The 21,434-nt window shown below is 40.7% G+C and overlaps 1 protein-coding gene across 3 annotated transcripts; it reads right to left on the bottom strand.

Annotated features, from left to right (window-relative positions):
• Positions 1–360: 360 nt before the first annotated feature.
• On the bottom strand, positions 361–20,733 carry GDE1 (glycerophosphodiester phosphodiesterase 1). Of its 3 annotated transcripts, none has more exons than XM_059415226.1 (6): positions 20,300–20,733; positions 10,708–10,883; positions 8,186–8,291; positions 5,075–5,167; positions 2,539–2,750; positions 361–1,006 (listed from the first exon to the last, which is right to left on the bottom strand). In XM_059415226.1, exons 1-6 carry the CDS (start codon positions 20,558–20,560, stop codon positions 859–861), a joined length of 996 nt encoding a protein of 331 aa, XP_059271209.1. In that variant the 5' UTR covers positions 20,561–20,733; the 3' UTR covers positions 361–858. The 3 variants fall into 3 exon arrangements, with proteins under 3 accessions (XP_059271209.1, XP_059271211.1, XP_059271210.1); XM_059415228.1 differs by having other exon boundaries at positions 10,708–10,879; positions 20,300–20,383; XM_059415227.1 differs by lacking the exon at positions 5,075–5,167.
• Positions 20,734–21,434: the final 701 nt, after the last annotated feature.

Below are 21,434 nucleotides of genomic sequence, written 5' to 3'. Positions count from 1 at the left end.
AGCAGATTTCAGTTTTATGAGGTCAGGCTGTGCTGTGTCACCAGGTGTGTCATTTCTGAAGACCTTTTCCTTCCACAGGTTTTGGTTTTCTTATTTGTAAAAGGAGGATAAGCCTAGGTGTTCTTGGATGTTCCTTAAGGGTTCCACCGTCATCTGCCCTGGAGTTGCCCCAACGAGCAAAACCCTGCCCCCTAGTGGTTTGTAGTTACTTCAGGATACCATAAAGAATCCCTTGCACTGGTATCAAGACTTAGCTACCATTTCCTTTGGCTCACAGGGGGCTGTTGCCACTGGTCCCTGGATTGCAGGGAGCAGCCTCCCTAAATTCCTTAGGTCTCAGGACATGATGCTTGGTACACAGTTTTCCCTTAGTGCTCCTTTTAATGATTTTATTAGTATGGTCACAAGTTTGATGTCTATAGTACATTGATAATGTAGCCGAATACAAATATTTTAAATAAGTAAATTACATAAGTGTGTCAAGTTTTAAAATGTCAACTTTGTGTGATCATGCATTTCCCATGCATTTGCATCTGCACCCCCAAATTGCACAACTCAATCTGTGCGTATCCTCTCTGGGTCTCGGTGTATGCCTCAGCAAGGCTGGGGCAGGAGCTGTTGTGTCTTTTTGCAGACCCAGATATTCAAGAGCAATAGTGTTGAAGTTAGGCATTCCATGGAGCAAGGAAAGCAAAACCAGGTTTTGCTCTGGTTCAGGTAAAAATGCAAATACCGACTATTGCTTGTGTGAACCACCTGATCCCCTAGGGCTGGGGCTAGCACAAAGGGTATTTTGATATCCCTGCATGAGGCCAGCAGGCAGTTTCTGTCCCCACGTTTCCTCCCTAGGGGAAAATTCTAGAACTGAGATGCACAGTCTTCCAACATGCTGTCAGTGATATAGCTGGAACCAAGATGGGATTCGTAGTAACTTTTTTCATCAAAGGTATTAACAGTCCAAGCAACAACCTGAATGCCTTTGGCTGACCACTTCTTCAAGTAGTCCCTGGAGAAAGAGGAAAAACCCATCCTGTTAGAATAAGGACCAGCTGTTCCAGAAATCTATAATGGTCACTAAGTATGGTATTCACTGAGTACTAATAATGCCCCCAAAGAGCCTCTTAACTGGGCCTCTGTGTGCAATCAGAGGGAGTGTTCCAAAACCCAGTACCAGAACCTCCTCCACACTGTTCCAATTTACAACACTTCAGTGACTTGCTAAAGACGCCCTCCACCAGACACACAGACACAGTTTTATCAGAGGCCGTACCTGGCCTCATCTGACAATGTACTTCCCCTTTCCTTTCTCTGTGACAGACCATGGATTTTCTTTCAATTCCTTGAAAGAACTAGGTTCCTTCCTGCCTTAACACTTTTTTTTAAAAAAAGATTTTATTTATTGGGGCGTCTGGGTGGCTCAGTGGGTTAAAGCCTCTGCCTTCGGATCAAGTCATGATCCCGGGGTCCTCAGATGGAGTCCTGCATCGGGCTCTCTGCTCAGCGGGAAGCCTGCTTCCCTCTCTCTCTCTACCTGCCTCTCTGCCTACTTGTGATCTCTGTCTGTCCAATAAATAAACAAAATCTTTAAGATTTTGTTGAAAGACGAGACGCCCCCCTGCCTTAACACTTCTGTATGTGTTTCGCCTCTGACTTGGCTCTCCACCCTCGCACCCTATTCCTACTCACACTTCTGATCTTAGCTTAGTTGTCACCTCCTTGGGGGTGTTTTCCCTAACTCCCCGATTAGGTGAAATTACACAGAATATGTACGCTGTTCTCTCTACACAGCATTTCCCTTAGTTGTAATTTTATATTTAAATTGGATTTCTGATCAGCAACTGTCCCTTCTACTTGACTATAAATTTCATGAGGGTAGACCATGGTTTTCCTTACCATAGCATCTTCAGCTTCTTAATACAATGCTTTGCAATATTGTGGGCATATACCAAATACTGACTGACTTGAATGCACGCATGCCTGAAATAATATGAAACTAACAACTCTAATCAGCTAAAATACATGGCCATAAAACTGCCACGATAAAGGTCAGAGTCGGCTAGCAGGGGAGGAATGGAGCTTTCTTGGAAGCAATGGAGCAAAGTCTACAGTGCAGAGCAGAGCAGGAAGAAGGGTGGGAGGGATCAGGCAGGCACTCACAGGCTGGCTTCACTGTGGCTCTGCCCTGGATTCTATGTTGGTTTTCAAAGGGAGCCAATCACAAGGATATGTAATCTCTCTTCTGTCACAGTTTAGCAGGTTTCTTTTTTCTTTCCCTTTTTAGGTTTATTTTTTCTTTAAAGTGCGCTAAGAATATTTGGTCAACTTATTTTGGAAATAGGGACATATGCCTGAACTCTTCCCACCTAAGAAGCTAAGTTAGGCATTCCACCTTAATAAAGGCCCGGTGGGCTTTGTGGGGGAAATCCAGTCCAGGCTGTCCACTGTTAATCCTTCCTTTCCAAGAAGAGCATTTCAGGAAATGTATCAGGAGAAGACTAAAAAAAAAAAACACAAAACCAAAAAACCCTTCCAACTTACGGGGATACAAAATCCTTTTGTATGAGGAAAGCTGAAATTCCACACAGGTACCACAGGATATTGTGCATGCTCCAGTCGAGCAAAATGTCCATTACCGCAAACATGGACTGTTTCCAGAGAGCATCATAGCGTGGTTTCCCATCTCCTGTATGGCTAAGGCTCCAAGGTCTATGAGTTAAAGCCGTTACTACATTCTGATCTGTTTGTCTCATCTGAAAAGGAATTATGGAAATTAAATACATATCGTATCTTAAGTCTAATACCTCTCATTTTTCTTTAGATTTAGCCAATGTTACTCATTCTGCCGAAGTTGGCCATAATGGCACCCTGGCCCCCATGTCTACTAAATAGACCTAAATCCTTTAAGTAAATAATGTAATGGATGTAAAGCATTTAACATACAATATAAATAAGAACATTTCCTTCATGAAATCCTTACCTTTAAAATGAGTAAACTATAATCTCACAGTGAAATCTTCATGCCGCAGGAACAAACTCTCAATGGGTTATCAATTTAAACTTTGGCTAGAAATAAGTAATTAGAACTCAGTGAGGGTGGAACCATGATCATTTCCAGATGGGCTGGTTAGCTTTTGATCCTTTCCAGAGAAAAATGGCTGAGAAAGGCTTGGGCGGGGCCTGGGGGTAAGGGAGTGGGGTAAGAAGGAAGTGAGGACAGCAGAGATAGACGAGAAGTAGGGGTAGGGGTTGTGGAAGGTCAACGAGAAATAGGAAGATGTGGATGTTTCACTCTGTGCTCCTCTGGACAATGTAGCAAACGTTTTGAAGGCCTTTGTGGTCAAGTAAGATTGGGAAACACGGATCCAAATGTCTGAAAGCCCCATGACCCTGTTCATCTCAATGACCGTTTATATGTGGACAGGTTCCACCCTTACTGTAAAATTTTCAACGCATATTCTGTTGGTCACTGTTGAAAAATGCTACAGAACCAACAGATTATCTCGGAAACTGGTAAGTAAAGGACACGATTAGCCTTTATTTCCAAATGCATAACTAAAATGAATGACGGTTTCTTTCTTCAGTTTTAAGTAGGCTCCACACCCAGTGTGGGGTTGAACTCACAACTAGCCAGGCACCACTGAGTTTCTTTTTACAGAAGTATTCTAATACATGAAGAAATGATAGCATTAAAATATTAAGATTTTGCAACCCCTAGCAAATTGAGAGCTGGCCACTGACATCAATAGCAGCCTACAAACAACACAACAGAAGAGTTAATCAGATGTTACCTGCCTCCTGATGAAAAAATACCCTCACCTATGAGATTATCTTGCCAAGAATAACTGAACCTCCACTAATCAAGTCTTTTGCTCTCACTACCAATTTATAGGAAATATATACAGGAGAAGAATGTGTTCAACTGTATCATGATAGAGGAAGCAAAATTTGGACTTGGGTCAACTCTACAAAACAACCTGGTTTCTTCAATAAATACATCACAAGGTGAGGAAAAAGAACTTAGAAACTTACAGGTTCTAAGATTTTAAATTGTAGTATGTAGTCTTTATCTGGGTCCTGATTCAAACTGACATTATTAAAAAAAACCCACTTACATTTCTGAGACAAATAAAAATTTATATGCGGACTAGATAAATTTCATAATCTTAAGGAGTCAGTAATGGTTTTAGATGGGATAATGACTGTGTTGTGGCTGTAGTTAAAAAAAAAAGGGAATCACTTTTCAAAGATACTTAATGCAATTTTTATGGATGAAATGATGTCTGGAATTTACTTCCAAAGAACACTGGGGAAGATGAATGGGGTATGGATGAAACAAGCTAGATCAGTTAAACGGGGGCTCATTTTACTACCGTCAACTTTTGTGCATATTTTAAATTCTCCATCAGCAAGAGTTATTTTTTTTTAAAAGGTTACTTATGTTACGTAATGAGATAAAGAGCTACATAATTCTTTGTTCTGAGAATGTTTACTAAAGTAATCTGAATGAGCCTGTAAACAATATAAAAGGAGCTTAAAGAGGAATCATGGTATTTTAAAATGGGGTAGGAGTTCATTCTCCTTTCTGAATTTCTCTTGCTAAAAGAGGAATTTCTCTTTCTATTATTATTATGTTCAGTTAGCCACTGTACAGTACATCATTAGTTTCTGATGTAGTGTCCAACAACTCATTAGTTCTGTACAACACCCAGTGCTCATCACAACACCTGCCCTCCTTAGCACCCATCACCCTGTTACCCCTCCCCCCGGGCCCTCCCCTCTGAAACTCTGTTTATTTTCCAGGGTCCACGGTCTCTTTTGGATGGTCTCCCTCTCTGATTTCTCCCCCTTCAGATTTCCCTCCCTCCCCCTATGGTCCTCCGTGCTACTGCTTATGTTCCACATATGAGTGAAACCATATGATAATTGTCTTTCTCTGCTTGACTTACTTCAAAAGAGGAATTTCTTAACTGAAATTCAGTTCCATTTAACAGTCTATCTTATGGTTACTTGGCCCATTTCTGTTATCACCATCAACTAACACAGTATTATGTACAACACAAATCCTGAATTTTACCTTATAGATAACTTCTGGCAAGAAAGAGCAGACGATACTATTATTGTATAGTTGAGGAAACTCCTTATAAATTTTCTTTAGAGCATCAGTAGCCTGTAAAGCATAGAGATTCATGTATTTAAATGTAATAGTCCCAGCCAATAACTATTACATACTAAGTACAACCCTACTGAATAAATCAGAAGTTTACTAATATATGTGGACACGGACAGGAGTGCTGGTAGATTCCATTATCCATTGGGATCCTTCTTAAATTCACATCTACAGTAGACGGGGGGTAAGGAGGAGAAGTCCTGTTGCTTTACTGTTTTGTAAGCTTTATCCTTTTGTCAGACTTTTTTGGAAAGTATGGCAGGCAGCAGGCCAGTGGAGGCTGGAAGCAAAATTTTAAACCTTTTTCTTATAACCCAGTTTAGCCACTAGGAAAAGTCCTTTTATACTCAAAACCCTATCACCCTCTGCCTTTCCTGGCAGAAGCATGAGCCAACCAGCCTGGGAACTACTAAGCGCAGATGTTCTTGGCATTCATCACCAACACAGAGGAAGAAACAATGGGATAAGGGAGGAACTGGGAAGAGCTTCAAGGTGAACAGAAGTTTCTTTTTGTAGTAGTCCAGTTAAATGAATGAAGAAGAAATTACTGAGCTAAATACTGACATTCTGTAACATCTAGTGAATTAACAGATTTGGCCGTTAAAAATCAATAGCAGTTGGGGCACCTAGGTGGCTCAGTGGCCACCTGAGTGGCAGTGGGTTAAGCCTCTGCCTTCGGCTCAGGTTATGATCTTAGGGTCCTGGGATCAAGACCTGCATCTGGCTCCAGCAGGGAGCCTGCTTCCCCCACCCCTGCCTGCTGCTCTGCCTACTTGTGATCTCTCTCTCTCTCTCTCTCTCTCTGTCAAATAAATAAATAAGATCTTTATTAAAAAAAAAAAAAAAGAAAATCAATAGCAGCTAACAACAGAGGTAGGTAGTAGGCATTAGGTGGGATGTTATGTCACTATATCACAATTCTTGAAATATCACTAAATTTTGGAAAAGTCACACATACTTAAAATCAAATGTAAGCAACAAAATGCATTCCAAAAAAGAAAAAATATAGAAATTACTCATGTCCTGTTCCCCCTTCACTAATGTGAGAGTATGTGCAGAGCCAAAGTTGTATCCTTGCTGTCTGAAATAACATATGCCTTGTACCTGACTCCTCACCCACGTAATTTATTTAAATCTTATAACAACGCCTGTGGTGATTTTTAAAATTACTCCCATCCCCACCACCCCCAACGGCTGCCCCGTGAGGAAATGGAAGCACATCAAGGTTAAGGTTACACTGTAGCAAGTGACAGCATTTAATCACAATCTGTTGGGACTCCAAAGCCCATGACCTTGGCTCCTGTGCTCTACGAACTCCAATTTGCATCACTTTGTCCTTTACACTAACCATTGTGGTGAATCAGATCACTATGTTCTAATGTGGCCCACACCACCTGTGAGCACCCAACCAGAAAGCTCAAATAGTCTTTCTTCTTTTTCCCCCTTTATTCTAAGACAATAAGCATGAAGTACACTGTGGGTGAAATGTAGGACCTTTGACCAACAACCCTAGATATTTTTAGAATTTCTTCTCTACATGATATGGTCCAGGGATTCATATTTTTAATAGGTATTCATGGTGATTCTGGTGCAAACTAACTGGAAAACCTAAATGTATAGAACTGTATATCAGAATACTACAGTGAGGGCGCCTGAGTGGCTCAGTTGTTAAGCTTCTGCCTTGGCTCAGGTCATGATCTTAGGGTTCTGGGATCAAGTCCTACATTGGGTTCCCTGCTCGGCAGGAAGCCTGCATCTCCCTCTCTTGCTCCTCCTGGTTGTGTTCCCTCTCTTTTAAATAAATAAATAAAATCTTAAAAAAAAAAAAAGAAACACAATGTACCAGAATAATTAATGAGCCAGAGCACCATTCTCCTTTCTTCAAAAATGAGAGTTTCCTGTGCTAAAGCTAGAATATATACTTAGGCTTTTATTTCAGGTTTTAACAACTAGTTTCAACTATATCCTGGGATGAATAAAAAAAAAATTGAGATCAGAATTCCCCACCAGTAGATGGCCACTACTGATTGATTATACCTTGCAAGGGGGAAAATATAAGTTGTCCAAATGAAGATAAAAAGTATTTGTACTTGAAAAGCTAGTTATAAGTGAACAAATGTAATCTAAACCATATTTGCCCATTGATTTCCACTGCAGTGATACGTTTTTATGAATAAAAGTGTATGTTCTAAAATTTAAGCAAAATTTTCTTTAGGAATGTCTTATGTATTTGAAAAAATTACAGTGATTTTACCATAAAAGTTTAACTACTCAAATCATAGAATAACAAAACTATACATAAGGGATAGAAATCATATAGGAAGGATAACTGTACATAAAAGATAAATGTCCTATTAGCTATCACAATCTGTTGGGACTCCAAAGAGTTCTCTTTAAATTCAGTCCACAGTTGTCCATCTAAAACCATTAACTTATCAGCCGGACGCAACTGGTCGTACATCTAACTCCTGAATTCTTCCTGAGGTTAGTCAAAGTACCTCTTTATGGTTTATTTACTGTCTTTTGTAAATGCTATTTATGTAAGTAAGAAAAACCCAAATCAATTTTGTATTAGCTGTAGAATATCAGGAGTTGTTCAAAGGTTCCATCAAAGGTTAAGAGTTCCATAATTTGCTATTTGCTTAAAGATACGGATTTTTGCATGGTAAACTTCTAATAAGCAATAAAAATAATTTAAGAAGGATAAGTAGCAAAATCTATGGTTGATTTTCGAAATGACTCTCAATTAAATAAGATGTCTTTTCAAGAAAGTGAAGTCTGGGGGCACCTGGGTGGCTCATCAGGTTAAAGCCTCTGCCTTTGGCTCAGGTCATGATCCCAGGGTCCTGGGATCGAGCTCCACATCGGGCTCTCTGCTCCACAGGGAGCCTGCTTCCTCCTCTCTCTCTCTCTCTGCCTGCCTCTCTGCCTACTTACGATCTCTGAATGTCAAATAAATAAATAAAATCTTAAAAAAAAAAAAAAAAAAGAAAGTGAAGTCTGTGGTATAAACTGTACCATATTTGCATGGCCCTTGACATCAAAGAAGATTGTGAGGTTATGGTTTAGGCACTCTGCAACGGCTTCTCTCAGGGTAGGGATCTTTTCATCAGGGAAATCATTCCTATAAGAGAGGGGAAAGGAATAGTATATTGCAGGAAAAAGAAAAAGATAAAAGTTTAGTGAAACAGATGTTTGACAAATGTCTTCCAACCAACAGGAAAAAGTGTTTTCCCTAACTTCCTTTCTTTAACCATACTGGAGTCTAGGGATAATTTACTTTATGTCCTCGAAACAGACGACAGATATCCTTGACCAAAGAACAGCAACAACAACAAAACTTACCTAATTTTTAGGAAATCAGTAGATTTAGAATATAATAGGACCTCTACTCACTAAAGGCCAGAGTATAATGCCTCTTCTGGAGTACTTGAGACTGAAATTTAAGACCGTAATTGCCCTAACAGAACCTGATGCAGGAGAAATTCCTAGAAATACATAAATTTGTTCACTGGATTTTTGTGCATTTAAGTGCGACTGTTTGAAATAAATGTCTACACATAATTTTCTGATAAAGAAAAGGAAAAAGTCATGTGCCTTAGATATATAAGAAATCAGATTTTCTCACATAATGAAATTTTATTCTATATGATTTAACTTATGCTTATTCAACAAAATAATTTCAAGTGTAGTATCTTGATTTAAAAAAAAAGATAATTTAAATAGTACAGGCAATTCGCCAGCCATTCTATTCAAAGCCTACTCCTTGGGAGTGAGAGATGAGACATGACTTTGCTATTCCCTTGGCCAGTCTTAGTTTCCATGCCACCCCCTCCCCCCAACTCAGGATGAGCATCTTACCACGTTGAGGATAATTCTAGAGAAAATACCTATTTTTCCTAAAACATGGTCCATAAACACAAGCCAATGACTTCACCTGATATTCAAACAGAGAAAATGCAATGAGTTCCAACTGGAGGACAAAGACTGGCTATGCTAAAGACTTAAGATGGTATACTGACACCAATATTGCATTTTTTCTTTTTTGACGTGAGAGAGGTGTTTAATTAGTTCTTCATATCTATTTTTCAATACAGATTAGAAGTAGCAAAAAACAAATGAAAAACCTATGTAGACTAATGTAGTATAACATAGTAATGGGTAACAGTTACCCAATGGAGATTTCTCATTTGATTTCCTTCTCTGTCTAGAGCTTTATGGGTTTAAAATTTTTTATATACTCCTTTCTCTAAAACACTGGAGTGTAAGATTCATCTGATCTAATGTGTTGTTCAAAGGTAATTTCGTTATTGATTTTCTGCCTGCATGATCTAGTCATAATATAATGCCTTTTTGAGGTACCTGGGTGGCTCGGTCATTAAGCATCTGCCTTTGGCGCAGGGTCCTGGGACCCAGCCCTGCACTGGGCTCCCTGCTCAGCAGGAAGCTGGCCTTTCCCACTTTTCCTGCTTGAGTTCCCTCTCTCACTCTGTCTCTCTCTGTCAAATAAATAAAATCTTTAAAAACTAAAACAAAGCAATACCATGCCCTCTTAAAGTATTTTATGGGTGATGATGACCCTGAGTATTTTTTGCTTTAATTTTTGACGTTGAAGCTGACCTCTTAGCCTCATTATCACTGTAATATTAAAACCAGCCTTTCTCTTGCAGATGGCAGAACAATGAAGTATCTGATGACTGCAAAGAGCAATTCCAGCAGCCTGCACTCTGAACTTTCAAGTGTTACCATTACTCTTTCTAGATTATAACTTCCTTCAGTGGCTTTTCAGATCCTAGGAAACTACAGTCTGAATATCTTTCAGGGAAGACTATAACATAATCACTAGGTTGAATACTTAATACTCAAAGAATATTGATCATTGGCCAGAGAACTGATACAACATGGGTAACAGTGAGTATACATTTTCAGTATTACAAAGAAGAGAGGGATTTACATAACCACATTCCAAAGTACATTACCCAGTATACTCATTCCAATGTGTTTATAGCCATTTATGGTGGGAATGGTGTCGTCATACGTGGTCTGTAGTCATACATGTTTGAGAAACATTAAATTAAAGGTAATAATTGACTGATGTGGACTATTTATCCCTAAAGGGAACATCTACCGTATACTGCTTGATCTTAGTTGATCTCAGAACCCTTTTCTTGTGGGATAGCTTATAGGACTAATTCTGAGATATACATATACCCGTATATCTCATATATAAAATTTCTATGATAGTACAAAGTAATTGTCTAATGTTACTAATGTTAGTGACTAGACAGTGTATTGTCTTGAGAATAATTCCCAGGCCAAACTGGCCACAGTGGGAAAAGATGAAAACTATCCATGTCATATTTCTGTTGTTCCTGGCACCCTGCTCATTACTTGGGAAACCTGTATATAGTTCAAAACAAAACACAGCAAAACAATTCTTCTGGAGCAGAAGATGCCAGTGTCTTTAGAAGGTGCCAGAGTCTTTCTGTGATCCCCAACAGAAGCTGAAAGGTATGTTTAAGTGACAATGAACCACTTACCTTAACCTGTGATTTGCTGCGGGATTAAGCTTCCTAATTTGTTCAAATGTCAAATCACACAGTCGACCAGTGCCATCAGTTGTCCTGTCGACTGTGTTATCGTGCATTAAGACAGGAATCCCGTCAGAAGTAAACTCAATGTCCAATTCCACACCTGTTGCTCCATTCTTAGCTGCCTTAACAAAAACATCAACAATATTAATGGCAAATGGCCAAAGATACCATTTTACAATCTACATGTTCAAGATGACCAACAGTGCTAGCTAGGTAGATAGCATCTCTTACCGATTTCTTCTCCTTCTAGTACCAAATAGCTATCCACCTGGTTCTTCTTTTCCCTGATAACTCTACTTCAACGTGCACACTTAGGGATTCCTCACACACTTTAAATTCCCCACTCCTGGATGCCTGGGTGACTTAATCGGTTAAACATCTGCCTTCAGCTCAGGTCATGACTCCAGAGTCCTGGGATCCTGTCTACACTGGGCTCCCTGCTCAGTGGGTAGTCTGCTTCTCCCTCTACTCTTCCCCCCTGCTCATGATCTCTCTCTCACTCTCTAATAAATAAAATATTAAAAAAAAAATTACCTACTCTTCCCATTCTCACAGTAGTAAATGGGGAGATTTCTGGAACTTGAGTTTTCTCTGGTTGCTTTAACTCTATGGGCCATTAATAGCTTACAGTGACAAATATTTAGATAAATTCCACTGCTTCCCTATACTCTATTTGGTACAGCACCTCTGATGATGCCCCTGTGTTTGCTGATCAGCTGTGTGTCCTGCACTACTTTGGCATAAACAAGAGGGGGTCAGGTTCTTGGTTTAACTCCACCCTCTGTAACAGGAACACCAAGCCTGCTTCTAGGGGGAACTACATTTTGTTTATGTAAGCAGCCCTGGCTGTTGGCCAACAAGCTGGTAAACATGATAAGGTATACTGGAATTTATCTAAAAAGAGAACTTGAGCATGTTCCTCTGAGATATACTATCCAACATTTGCTTTCTTGGCTTCTTTGTCACAATGAAGACATGAAATGCTCATTAGGATCAGGATTTTAAATTACAAAAATTTTTAATTATGCAAACACACAAAGCAGTATATAGTAAGAAAGACTTAACAGATGTTAACTTTTGCCACAGTTGCTTCAATCTCTTGCTGTCCTAAAATGTAATAGTAGTTAGTATTTATTGAGCCTTTTCTATATAGTCAGGCACTATTCTAAATGCTTTAAATATATTAACTCATTTGATTCTCACCACCCCTGGGTAATATTAAGATTCTCATTTTCAGATGAGGAAACAGAAAATAAGAAATTTGCTTTTAGTTATACAAACTATGACACGGTTGAGGCTGCACTTTTTTTTTTCTTTTAAGATTTTATTTATTTATTTGACAGAGATCACAAGGAGGCAGAGACGCAGGTGGGGGTAGGTGGGGGGTGGGAAGCAGGCTCCCTGCCAAGCAGAGAGCCTGATGCGGGGCTCCATCCTAGGACCCTGGGATCATGACCTGAGCTGAAGTCAGAGGGTTTAAACCTCTGAGCCACCCAGGAGCCCCTAGAGGCTGCACTCTTAAGCACTATATGTTTACTATTGACACTACAGATAAAGGGAAATTTCTCCCCATTCCTCTCCATCTTAAAGTTGGTGTGCATCATTCCTGTGTCATTCTCTTGAAAGTCTTTATATATTTGGTACAAACTTAAGTACTCAAGTACTGAGAAACAACATACGGTTCTGTACTAGTGCACAGCAGCGATTCAGTATTTGCTAGCCATTGTTATTTACTGCGTTCTTTAAAACGCATTTTCAATTTTAATACAGTCGAATTTATCAATCATGTACTTTATGGGCATAGATTATTCCTTCTTTTTAAATCCTTTCCTTATAAAGATACAATACAACTCCATTTTCTTCTAAGCTTCAAAGTTTGATTTTCATAGTATGACCAATATTTCCTCTAAAACTCTAGGCTCAGTTTCATCATTTTTAAGATGATATTTCTTGGGGCGTCTAGGTGGCTCAGCTGGTTAAGGGACCAACTCTCACCGACTCCTGATTCCAGCTCAGGTCATGACCATGGGACCAAGCTCTGTGTCAGGCTCTGCCCTCAGAGTGGGGTCTGCTTGGGATTCTCTCTCTCCCTCTCCCTCTGCCCTTCCCCTTTATTTGTGCGTGCACACACATGCTCCTTCTAAATAAAATACACATTTAAAAAAAGATTTTATTTACTTATTTGACAAAGAGACATCAAGAGAGGGAATATAAGCAGCGGGAGTGGAAGAGGGAGAAGCAGACTCCCTGCTGAGCAGGGAGCCTGATGTGGGGTTTGATCCCAGGACCCTGTGATCATGACTTGAGCCAAAGGCAGATGCTCAAAGACTGAGCCACCCAGATGCCCCATTTTCTAAAGAAAATCTTAAAAAAAAAAAAAAAAAAGAGATGATAGGTCTCTAAAGATCTTAAGAGACATAGGATTTAGAAATAATGCATGTAAATTACCAAGCTTGGTGCCTAGCTCAAAGTTGGCACTCAACATAAGCTATTATGATTTAAAAAAAAAAAAAATCTATTTCAGTGAAAAAGTCATTACAGTAGTGCTCACATCTTTACACTGCTTGGAAGGTGTATCTTTTTATAAGCTTAAAAGGTATCTTTTCTAAGTTAAAGACAGGATAACGCACTGGTAAATAAATATGCGTTGTATCATTTAAGACATAAAACAAGATCACATTTTCAGTATGCACAATGCATCTGTCTCACTGTAACACAAATATTTTTCTTATTCCCTGAGGCCAGCACTATAATTAGTTCAATTATTTTTGTATTCATTAGGGCCATCTCTATTTGGTAACCACACAAAAAATAACAGTGGTAAGACACTGAATTTTAGCAAGATTATTAGAACTAGTGAGTTCATTTATTTGTCTTTTCTGAGTAGTTTATTAAGGTCCCAAGCAAAAGCTTTATAAAAGTACCACCATATTAGAGTTTCTCAGACCAGATCTTCTAATGACTGCATTCAACTGTCTTTACCAATACTTTTATTGCCTCCTTTCAGAGACAAGATCTGTTTTAAATTCACATATTAGTATACAGTTCACACTCATCTTTTCATTTAGAGAAATTCCTTATAATAGTATTTTTGTTCTAAACATACAAATTTCACGTAAACTGGTTTATAAAAATAGTGCAATTTTATTAAAATTTTATTTAAAATGAAAAAATTTATTTAAAAACTATACTAATAGTTTAGTAATAGACTAGCACAGTGTAGTATCAATGCTTGCCTTGGGGCAGAGGTGTGATGGGGGTTAACTCCAAAGAACACAATGGAAGTTTCTGGGGTGATGGAAATGGATTAAGGTAGTGGTTACCCAGGCATATATGTTTATCAAAACTCATCAAACACTGAAAATGTTTGCTTTTTATAGATGTAAATTATACTTGGATAAAATTGATTTAAAAAGTATTTGCTTTCACAAATTCATTATATGTATATGGCTTTTTAAAAGTTTCATTGAAAAGTATCTTTTAAATATCCAACCTTATACTGTAACTTCACACAGCCTTAGTGTTACTAACTTAGTGTTTACTAACAATGAAGAAAACCATAGACTCCACTATTAGAACACAGAATGGCACAGCGTTTTTGGTAGAGATTTTTTTCAATCTGATGAAGTTCAGAATCACATCTTTCTTCTTCTTTTTAGCTTCGAGATTATTCACATGCCACGTAATTCCTGTTTAAAGTGTACAATTCAGTGGTTTTTAAAAATTAAATTCACTGAGCTGTGCAACTACCACCACATCTATTTTAGAACATTTTCAACACCTCAAAAAGAAATCCCATGTCCGTTAGCAGTGAGTCCCCAGTCAACTACTAATCTACTGCTATCTCTGTGGATTTGCTCATTCTGGATATTTTATTTAATAAAATTATATAATATGCAATCTTCCGTGCCAGGCTCCCCCACCCCCAGCATGCTTCTAAGGTTCATTCATATCGCAACACGTATCAGGACTTCTTTCCTTTTTCTTGCTGTATATTATTCCACCATATGGCTACATCACATTTTACTTGTCGATTCATCAGTTGCTGGATATTTCTGTTGTTTCCATTTTTGGTTATTAATATGCTATGAACATTTCTGTATAAGTTTTTGCATGATGTATGCTTTCAATTCTTTTAGATATACGTATATTTATATCTAGGAGTGTTACTGCTGGATCAAATGGTAACTCTGTGTTTAACCTTTTAAGGAACTGCCAAGCTGTTTTTCTCACCAGCAGTGTAGGAAAGTTCCAATTTCTCCACATCCTCATCAGTACCTGTTACTGTCCTTTTGTTTATAGCCACCCTAATGGGAATTTCATTGTGGGTTTGATTTCCATTTCCCTAATGACTGATAATGTTGAGTATCTTTTCTCGTGTGTTTACTGGCTATTAGAACTGCGCAATCCTTCCTACAAATACTTACCGAGTGCCTACCGGATCAGGCACTATTCTAAGGAGTGAGGAGGGTGGTGAACAAGAAAGAAAAGGATTATGGGTCTTGTATTTCAGTAGGGAGAAACAGATCACAAACATGTTACATATAAATTATGATAGTGATCAATGTTTTAAAAAAGAAAATAAAGGGTAATGTGAAGGTTAAAGGCAGTGGGGGTTACTAGACAAGGCAATCAAGAAAGTCCTCTCTGAGAGTATGTCATGTGAGCCGAGACCTTAATGATCAAAGGGAGCTAACCATATGAAGATCCAGGGAAATAGTTTCCCAAGCAGAAGAGCAAGTATCAAACAAAGACTACAATGTAGGACGGAGCCCTGTGTCAAGAAAGTTGACTGTCTACCCAAAGCTATTCCCCTTCTTTTTCTCTGCTGGTAGAGACCTGTTCTTGCCACATTGTTCAGCTTTTTCTTGTGTTCAGAGTGACCGATTTTCAATCCCTCTCTGTGTATGTGATGGAGACTTCTGGGAAAGGAATAGGGAAGAGGGATAGAGACTAGATGGCAATGTGTAAGAATGTGATGCCCGGGGCTGCAGTGGCCACCGGGAAACTACAATGAGGGCTAGTAAATATGATGCAGGTGGCAGAGCAGATAGAGCAACAGAACCTGAGTTCTCCATGATCATAAACTGAACAGCTATAAATCAAACCATCCTGGGGGCACCTGGGTGACCCAGTTGGGTAAGTGTCTGCCTTCGGCTCAGGTCATGATCCCAAGGTCCTAGGATAGAGCTCTGCATCGGGCTCCCTGCTCAGCGGAGTGTGCTTCTCCCTCCCCCTGCTGCTCCCCCTGCTTGTGCTCTCTCTCTCTCTCTGTCAAATAAATAAAATCTAAAAACTAACAAAACAGAACAAAAACCTAAAAAGCCACCCTGGAAGTCACCTCTCCCCTATATTCTTGCATTCTTTTTATGTCAGATATTAAGTTCCCTTACTGTTTGAGATATTTGTGTGTGTTTGTGCTTAAGATTTTATTTATTAGAGAGAGAGACACAAGCAGGAGTAGTAGCAGAGGAAGAGGGAGAAGGAAGCTTCCCACTGAGCAGGGAGTCTGCTGCGGGGCTCAATCCGAGGAGACTGGGATCATGACCTGAGCCAAAAGCAGACACTTACTGGGCGTCCCATATCATTTGAGATATTAGAAGTTTGAGTTTCTATTACATGAAGCCAAAAGCATCCTAACAAGCACCCAGGGTGGTTGGAACAGGAGCAGAGGCTTTGAGAAGGGTATAAGATAGAATGTGTTTGGATTTTATTTAATTCCAACAGAGAACCACTGGAGAATTTTATTTATTTATTTGGTGGGGTTTTTTTTTTTTGGACAGACAGAGATCACAAATAGGCAGAGAGGCAGGCAGAGAGAGAGGAAGGAAGCAGGCTCCCTGCAGAGCAGAGAGCCTGATGCGGGGCTGGATCCCAGGACCCTGGGATCATGACCTGAGCTGGAGGGGCAGAGGCTTTAACCCAGTGAGCCACCCAGGTGCCCTAGCCATTGGAGAATTTTAAATTAAGGGCAGTATATAACCCGATTTATACTTTTTTTTTTTTAAGATTTCATTTATTTATTTGAGAGAGAGACAGTGAGAGAGAACATGAGCGAGGAGAAGGTCAGAGAGAGAAGCAGACTCCCTGTGGAGCTGGGAGCCCAATGCAGGACTCGATCCCGGGACTCCGGGATCATGACCTGAGCTGAAGGCAGTCGTCCAACCAACTGAGCCTCCCAGGCATCCACCGATTTATACTTTTAAAGCTGCACTGGGCTCCTGGGTGGAGAATGGACTGTGGGTACAATTTAATCCCTCTGTCACCAGCAGGTATCTGTTCTTGGACTCCATCCATTTCACCTCTCTCATGTTTTTCCTTCTGTATCTACTTTATAATCCATCAGAAATTCTACCATTCTCAGAAAGTCCTTCCTGATTGTTTACATAGTAAAGTGTTTAAGAATACGAATTATGAGCTGCAGAGACACAAAGGGAGCAAGAAGAGGACAACGAAACATACTCTGAAGGAAATAAACTACATATTCCTTTTGAAGTCAAGAGTGAGGATGCGACCTTGTCTTAAGTCTGTATTCAGCAGCTAAATTCTGTTATAGCTAAAAAGTTCATTCAGGGCTCCTGGGTGGCTCAGTGGGTTGGGCCGCTGCCTTCGGCTCAGGTCATGATCTTAGGGTCCTGGGATCGAGTCCCACAACGGGCTCTCTGCTCAGCAGGGGGCCTGCTTCCCTTCCTCTCTCTCTGTGATCTCTTCCCTTCCTCTCTCCTACTGTGATTTCTCTCTATCAAATAAATAAATAAAATCTTTAAAAAAAAAATCTTAAAAAAAAAAAAAGTTCATCCAGAGTGACCTTATATTGGAACAAGCAGAATTATCATATTTCATTTCCTCTTAAGCCAGGAACTTGGCACAATGTTTATTATTATTACATATATTAAAGACATGTACAACCTAAACATACCTGAATGGAAATTAACTTTAATTCCCTTGCACCACAACAAGTTATGAAACACTATATGTGTATGTGTATTTCACATACATACTTCCTCATTTAACATGATTCATAGTAAGTTCATCATGTTCCTGGCCAAACCACCATATCATTTATAAATACTTGGGAATGCCGGCTGTGTTCAGTTAATACTAAGTTACACTTCAAGGCAACTTACATAAATGTAAGTTGAAATGGAAGTCAATGACAACTATATACTTTTTTCTCTATAATTATCTTTCTTTTCATAACAATTCTCCTGTATAGCTACGTTACTTCACCTATCTGAATTTAAGTTAGAATGTAAAATACATTCTCCAATATCTTTATATTTCTACTTATTTATTTACTGAGATTTTACTTTCAGGTAATCTCTACACACATCGTGGGGCCTCAACACACAACCCTGAGAAAAATAGTTCCATGTCTTCCAACTGAGCCAGCCAGGCACCTCTCCCCTTGGTTTATTGTGATGAAAGGGAGACAGGGCAGCTTTTCTAGCTTTCTACTTAAAATTAAGTATAGGGGCGCCTGCGTGGCTCAGTCATTAAGCGTCTGCCTTCAGCTCAGGTCACGATCCTAGAGTTCTGGGATCGAGCCCCACATTGGGCTCCCTTCTCGGCAGGAAGCCTGCTTCTCCCTCTCCCACTCCCCCTGCTTGTGTTCCCTCTCTCGCTGTCTCTCTGTCAAATAAATAAAATTTTAAAACAATTAAAAAAAATATAAAGATATTGGGGCACCTGGCTGGCCCAGTCAGTAGAGCATGTGACTGTTGATCTCAGGGTTGTAAGTTCAAGTCCCATGATGGGTGTAGACATTACTAAGAAAAAAAAATAAACTTAAAGCAAAACCAAAAACACCACAAAGAAGCAAGGGGAAAGAAGCATGCAAGAGAAGTCTCATTTGGGGGTGCCTGGGTGGTTTAGTCAGTTAAGTGTCTGACTTCAGCTCAAGTCATGATCTCGGGGTACTGGGACAGAGCCCTACACTGGGCTCCCCTCTCAGCTAGGAGTCTGCTTGTTTTGCTCCCTCTACCCCTCTCCTGGGTTGTGTGAGCTCACTCTCTCTCTCTCTCTCAAATAAATAAATAAATTTTTTAAAAGAAAGAAAAGAGAGGTCTAACCTGGTCTATAAACAGTCAGCTGTCCTCTACAAATTAACAGCTGCCTTCCTGACTCCTTCCCTTCTTCAGACTTAATTTTTTTTTTAACCTTTATCCTGAGATGATTTTAAAAATGAAGCCATCTTTAGATTACTTTAGCTTACATTTGTAGAGGTCTTACCCTGGGTCAAGCTCTTTCTGTGGACTACCTCATTGAATCACAATCTATTAGGTAGATACCAATATCATTCCAATTTTCCAGATAGGAAACCTGAGGTCTGGGTGGGGCTGGAGTGAAGACAGGTGCCCTAGGGTGCCTTCGGACTCTGACTGGGACACAGAGCTTAAGTAACTTGCTCATTATGTAATACTGTCTGTTTGTAGCTAGACAGTGAGTCCAAGTTTTTATATCCTGGAACACAGTCTAATCTCCGACAGAGAACTCTAGGGCTTGGAACCCTGTATTCTAGTTGTTGCTGTGTATTTGAGTCCGTTTTCCTACCCATTTGATGTTAAAATAATGTCTGAAAGAAATGTGAGGGTCAGATGTATTTCCACAGATGCAAAAATGTCCATACAACTGAAAATCTCTCATACTATGCAAACTATCATTATTATGAAGTCAGGAGACTGCTAGGAGTTTGGAGGGAGCAAGAGTCTTAGGACAGTCTTGTTAAAAGGAGACGCAAAAACTGATCAGGAGTCCAGCTGCCAGGGTTGTCTGGCACGAACGGTGTGTTTGGAGCAAAAGGTGATAAGGAGATGACCTGGATAATTTGGAGGACAAGCAAAGACAGCTTCTGTGAATGTGATCCGTTTACAATAAAGTCAACTACTGAAGGAGACTGTACTTAAACCTGGCTGGCCACACTTCCTACCTCATTCACCAACCTTTATTCGGTTCCTTGAAGTCAGACTCCATAGTATCTATTCTGTTACCTGAACTTTCCAAGATCATTTCCACCTCCCGACTTTTGCACTTGCTGTTCTCTTTTCCTGGAACACCTTTCTCCCAGATCCAAGGCTGGCTCCCCTTCCTAATTCCAGTTTCAGTTCAAGTCATGTCTTGCGAGAGGACTTCTCTGACTATCTAAAACAGCATAAGCCCTCCCATTCTTTACCCTGTTACTCTATTTCTTCATCATACTTTTTGTCTCTTCAAGTACCTCATTTATGCGTTTACTTGTTTAAGGCCGATTTCCCACATTCCAATGCATGCTCTGTGAAAGCAAGAACTCTTTCTGTCTTGTTTATTACTGTATCCTCAGTGCCTGGCATATAGCAAATATGTAGGTCTTTGCTGCGTTCTCTGAGTAAGTTGGCAGATTTCTGACTTACGAAGGATCCAGGGCCACTTGGATATATTTCTTCTGGATGAATGGGGAACTGGGAAGGCTATCATGAGAATACTGGAGAACCTTCGGAAGGTCTAGCAGAAGTCCAGCCTCCCAGGGGGTACCGAGGGGCGCGAGGCGTAGGGGACTCACCTGCCGAATGGCCGCCAGCGTGTTCTCGGGCGCGTCGTGGCTGCCGCCGCGGTGGGCAATGGCGGAAACGCGGTCCCGGGGCTTGAGCACCTGCAGGGCCCTGCGGGAGGGCACAGGCTCAAAGCTGAAGAGGCGCAGCAAGAGGTAGAGGCTGCCGGTGAAGAGGCAGGCATTGAAGGGACTACGCGTTACCAGCAGCAGCAGCAGCAGCAGGAAGGAGAACGGGCCCAGGAGGCCCCCCTGTTCCTCCCACAGCCACATGCCGGCGCCCGCACCGGCACGGACGGGAGTCCCGGACCCGCCGGGCTCCCCGGACAAGAGAGCGAGAAGCGAGGGCGAAAGCCCAAGACACTCGCCGCAGAGAGAACCCTCTTAGGGGACCAGCGCCGCACAATGGCGGCGGCAGCCGCATCCGGAGAGGGAGCCGGGCGTCCAGCCAATCAGGGCGGGGGATCTGCAGAGCTCGGGGGGCGGAGCCGCTGCCATGGCAACGGAGGAGGACTCAGGCCCTAGGCTCACGTTCCAAAATAGCTTTGGATTATTCTGGGGTCCGGACTTCAACCAAGGGTTTCAGACTCCAGAAGGAGATGAAATACAAGAGCGGTTGCATGGTTGTATGGCTGGAAGGGATCTTAGTGACTCCTCATTTTGCCCTTGAGAAAACTGCCCAGGGAACCTTGCACAGGCAGGACGTTTAGATTGCTTTATGTATTCAATTCAAGATAGGCCAACAGCAATCCAGGCGCTCAGGTTACAGGAGTGCACAGGACCAACCGGGTCTCTGCTCTCCTGGGGTTTACATTCTCGTGGGAGGAAGTAATAGTGCTTAGGGAGTACAGCTCACATCTCTGGAGTGCTTACCATGTTCTAGGATCTGTGCTAGCAAATGTTTATGCATTATCTCATTTATTCTCACAACAGTCTCAATGGGTATTATCTCAGGAGACTGAATTCAGTAGAAGAGGCACAATCAAATTTTAAAGCTGGAAGGGATTTTAATAATTCCCTCATTTTATGGATGAAGAAACTGAGGCCAGGAGCAGGGAAGTGAATTGAGCAAATAATGACAGTCAAGACTGACATCAAGCCATCCCAGTTTTAAGCCAGTGGCCCTTGCACTCCTCCTCCTATCCTT

This window comes from Mustela nigripes, chromosome 11, assembly GCF_022355385.1.
Source record: "Mustela nigripes isolate SB6536 chromosome 11, MUSNIG.SB6536, whole genome shotgun sequence".
Lineage (NCBI taxonomy): Eukaryota > Metazoa > Chordata > Mammalia > Carnivora > Mustelidae > Mustela > Mustela nigripes.
This window is presented reverse-complemented; position numbering and strand designations above follow the sequence as displayed.

Excerpts from the sequence above, each read along its gene's own strand:
- GDE1 (XM_059415226.1), bottom strand. The coding sequence starts at position 20,560 with ATGTGGCTGTGGGAGGAACAGGGGGGCCTCCTGGGCCCGTTCTCCTTC. Across the intron at positions 10,884-20,299 it reads CGCTGGCGGCCATTCGGCAG|GCAGCTAAGAATGGAGCAAC; the intron begins GTGAGTCCCCTA and ends GTTTTTGTTAAG. Across the intron at positions 8,292-10,707 it reads GCAGCAAATCACAGGTTAAG|GAATGATTTCCCTGATGAAA; the intron begins GTAAGTGGTTCA and ends CCTCTCTTATAG.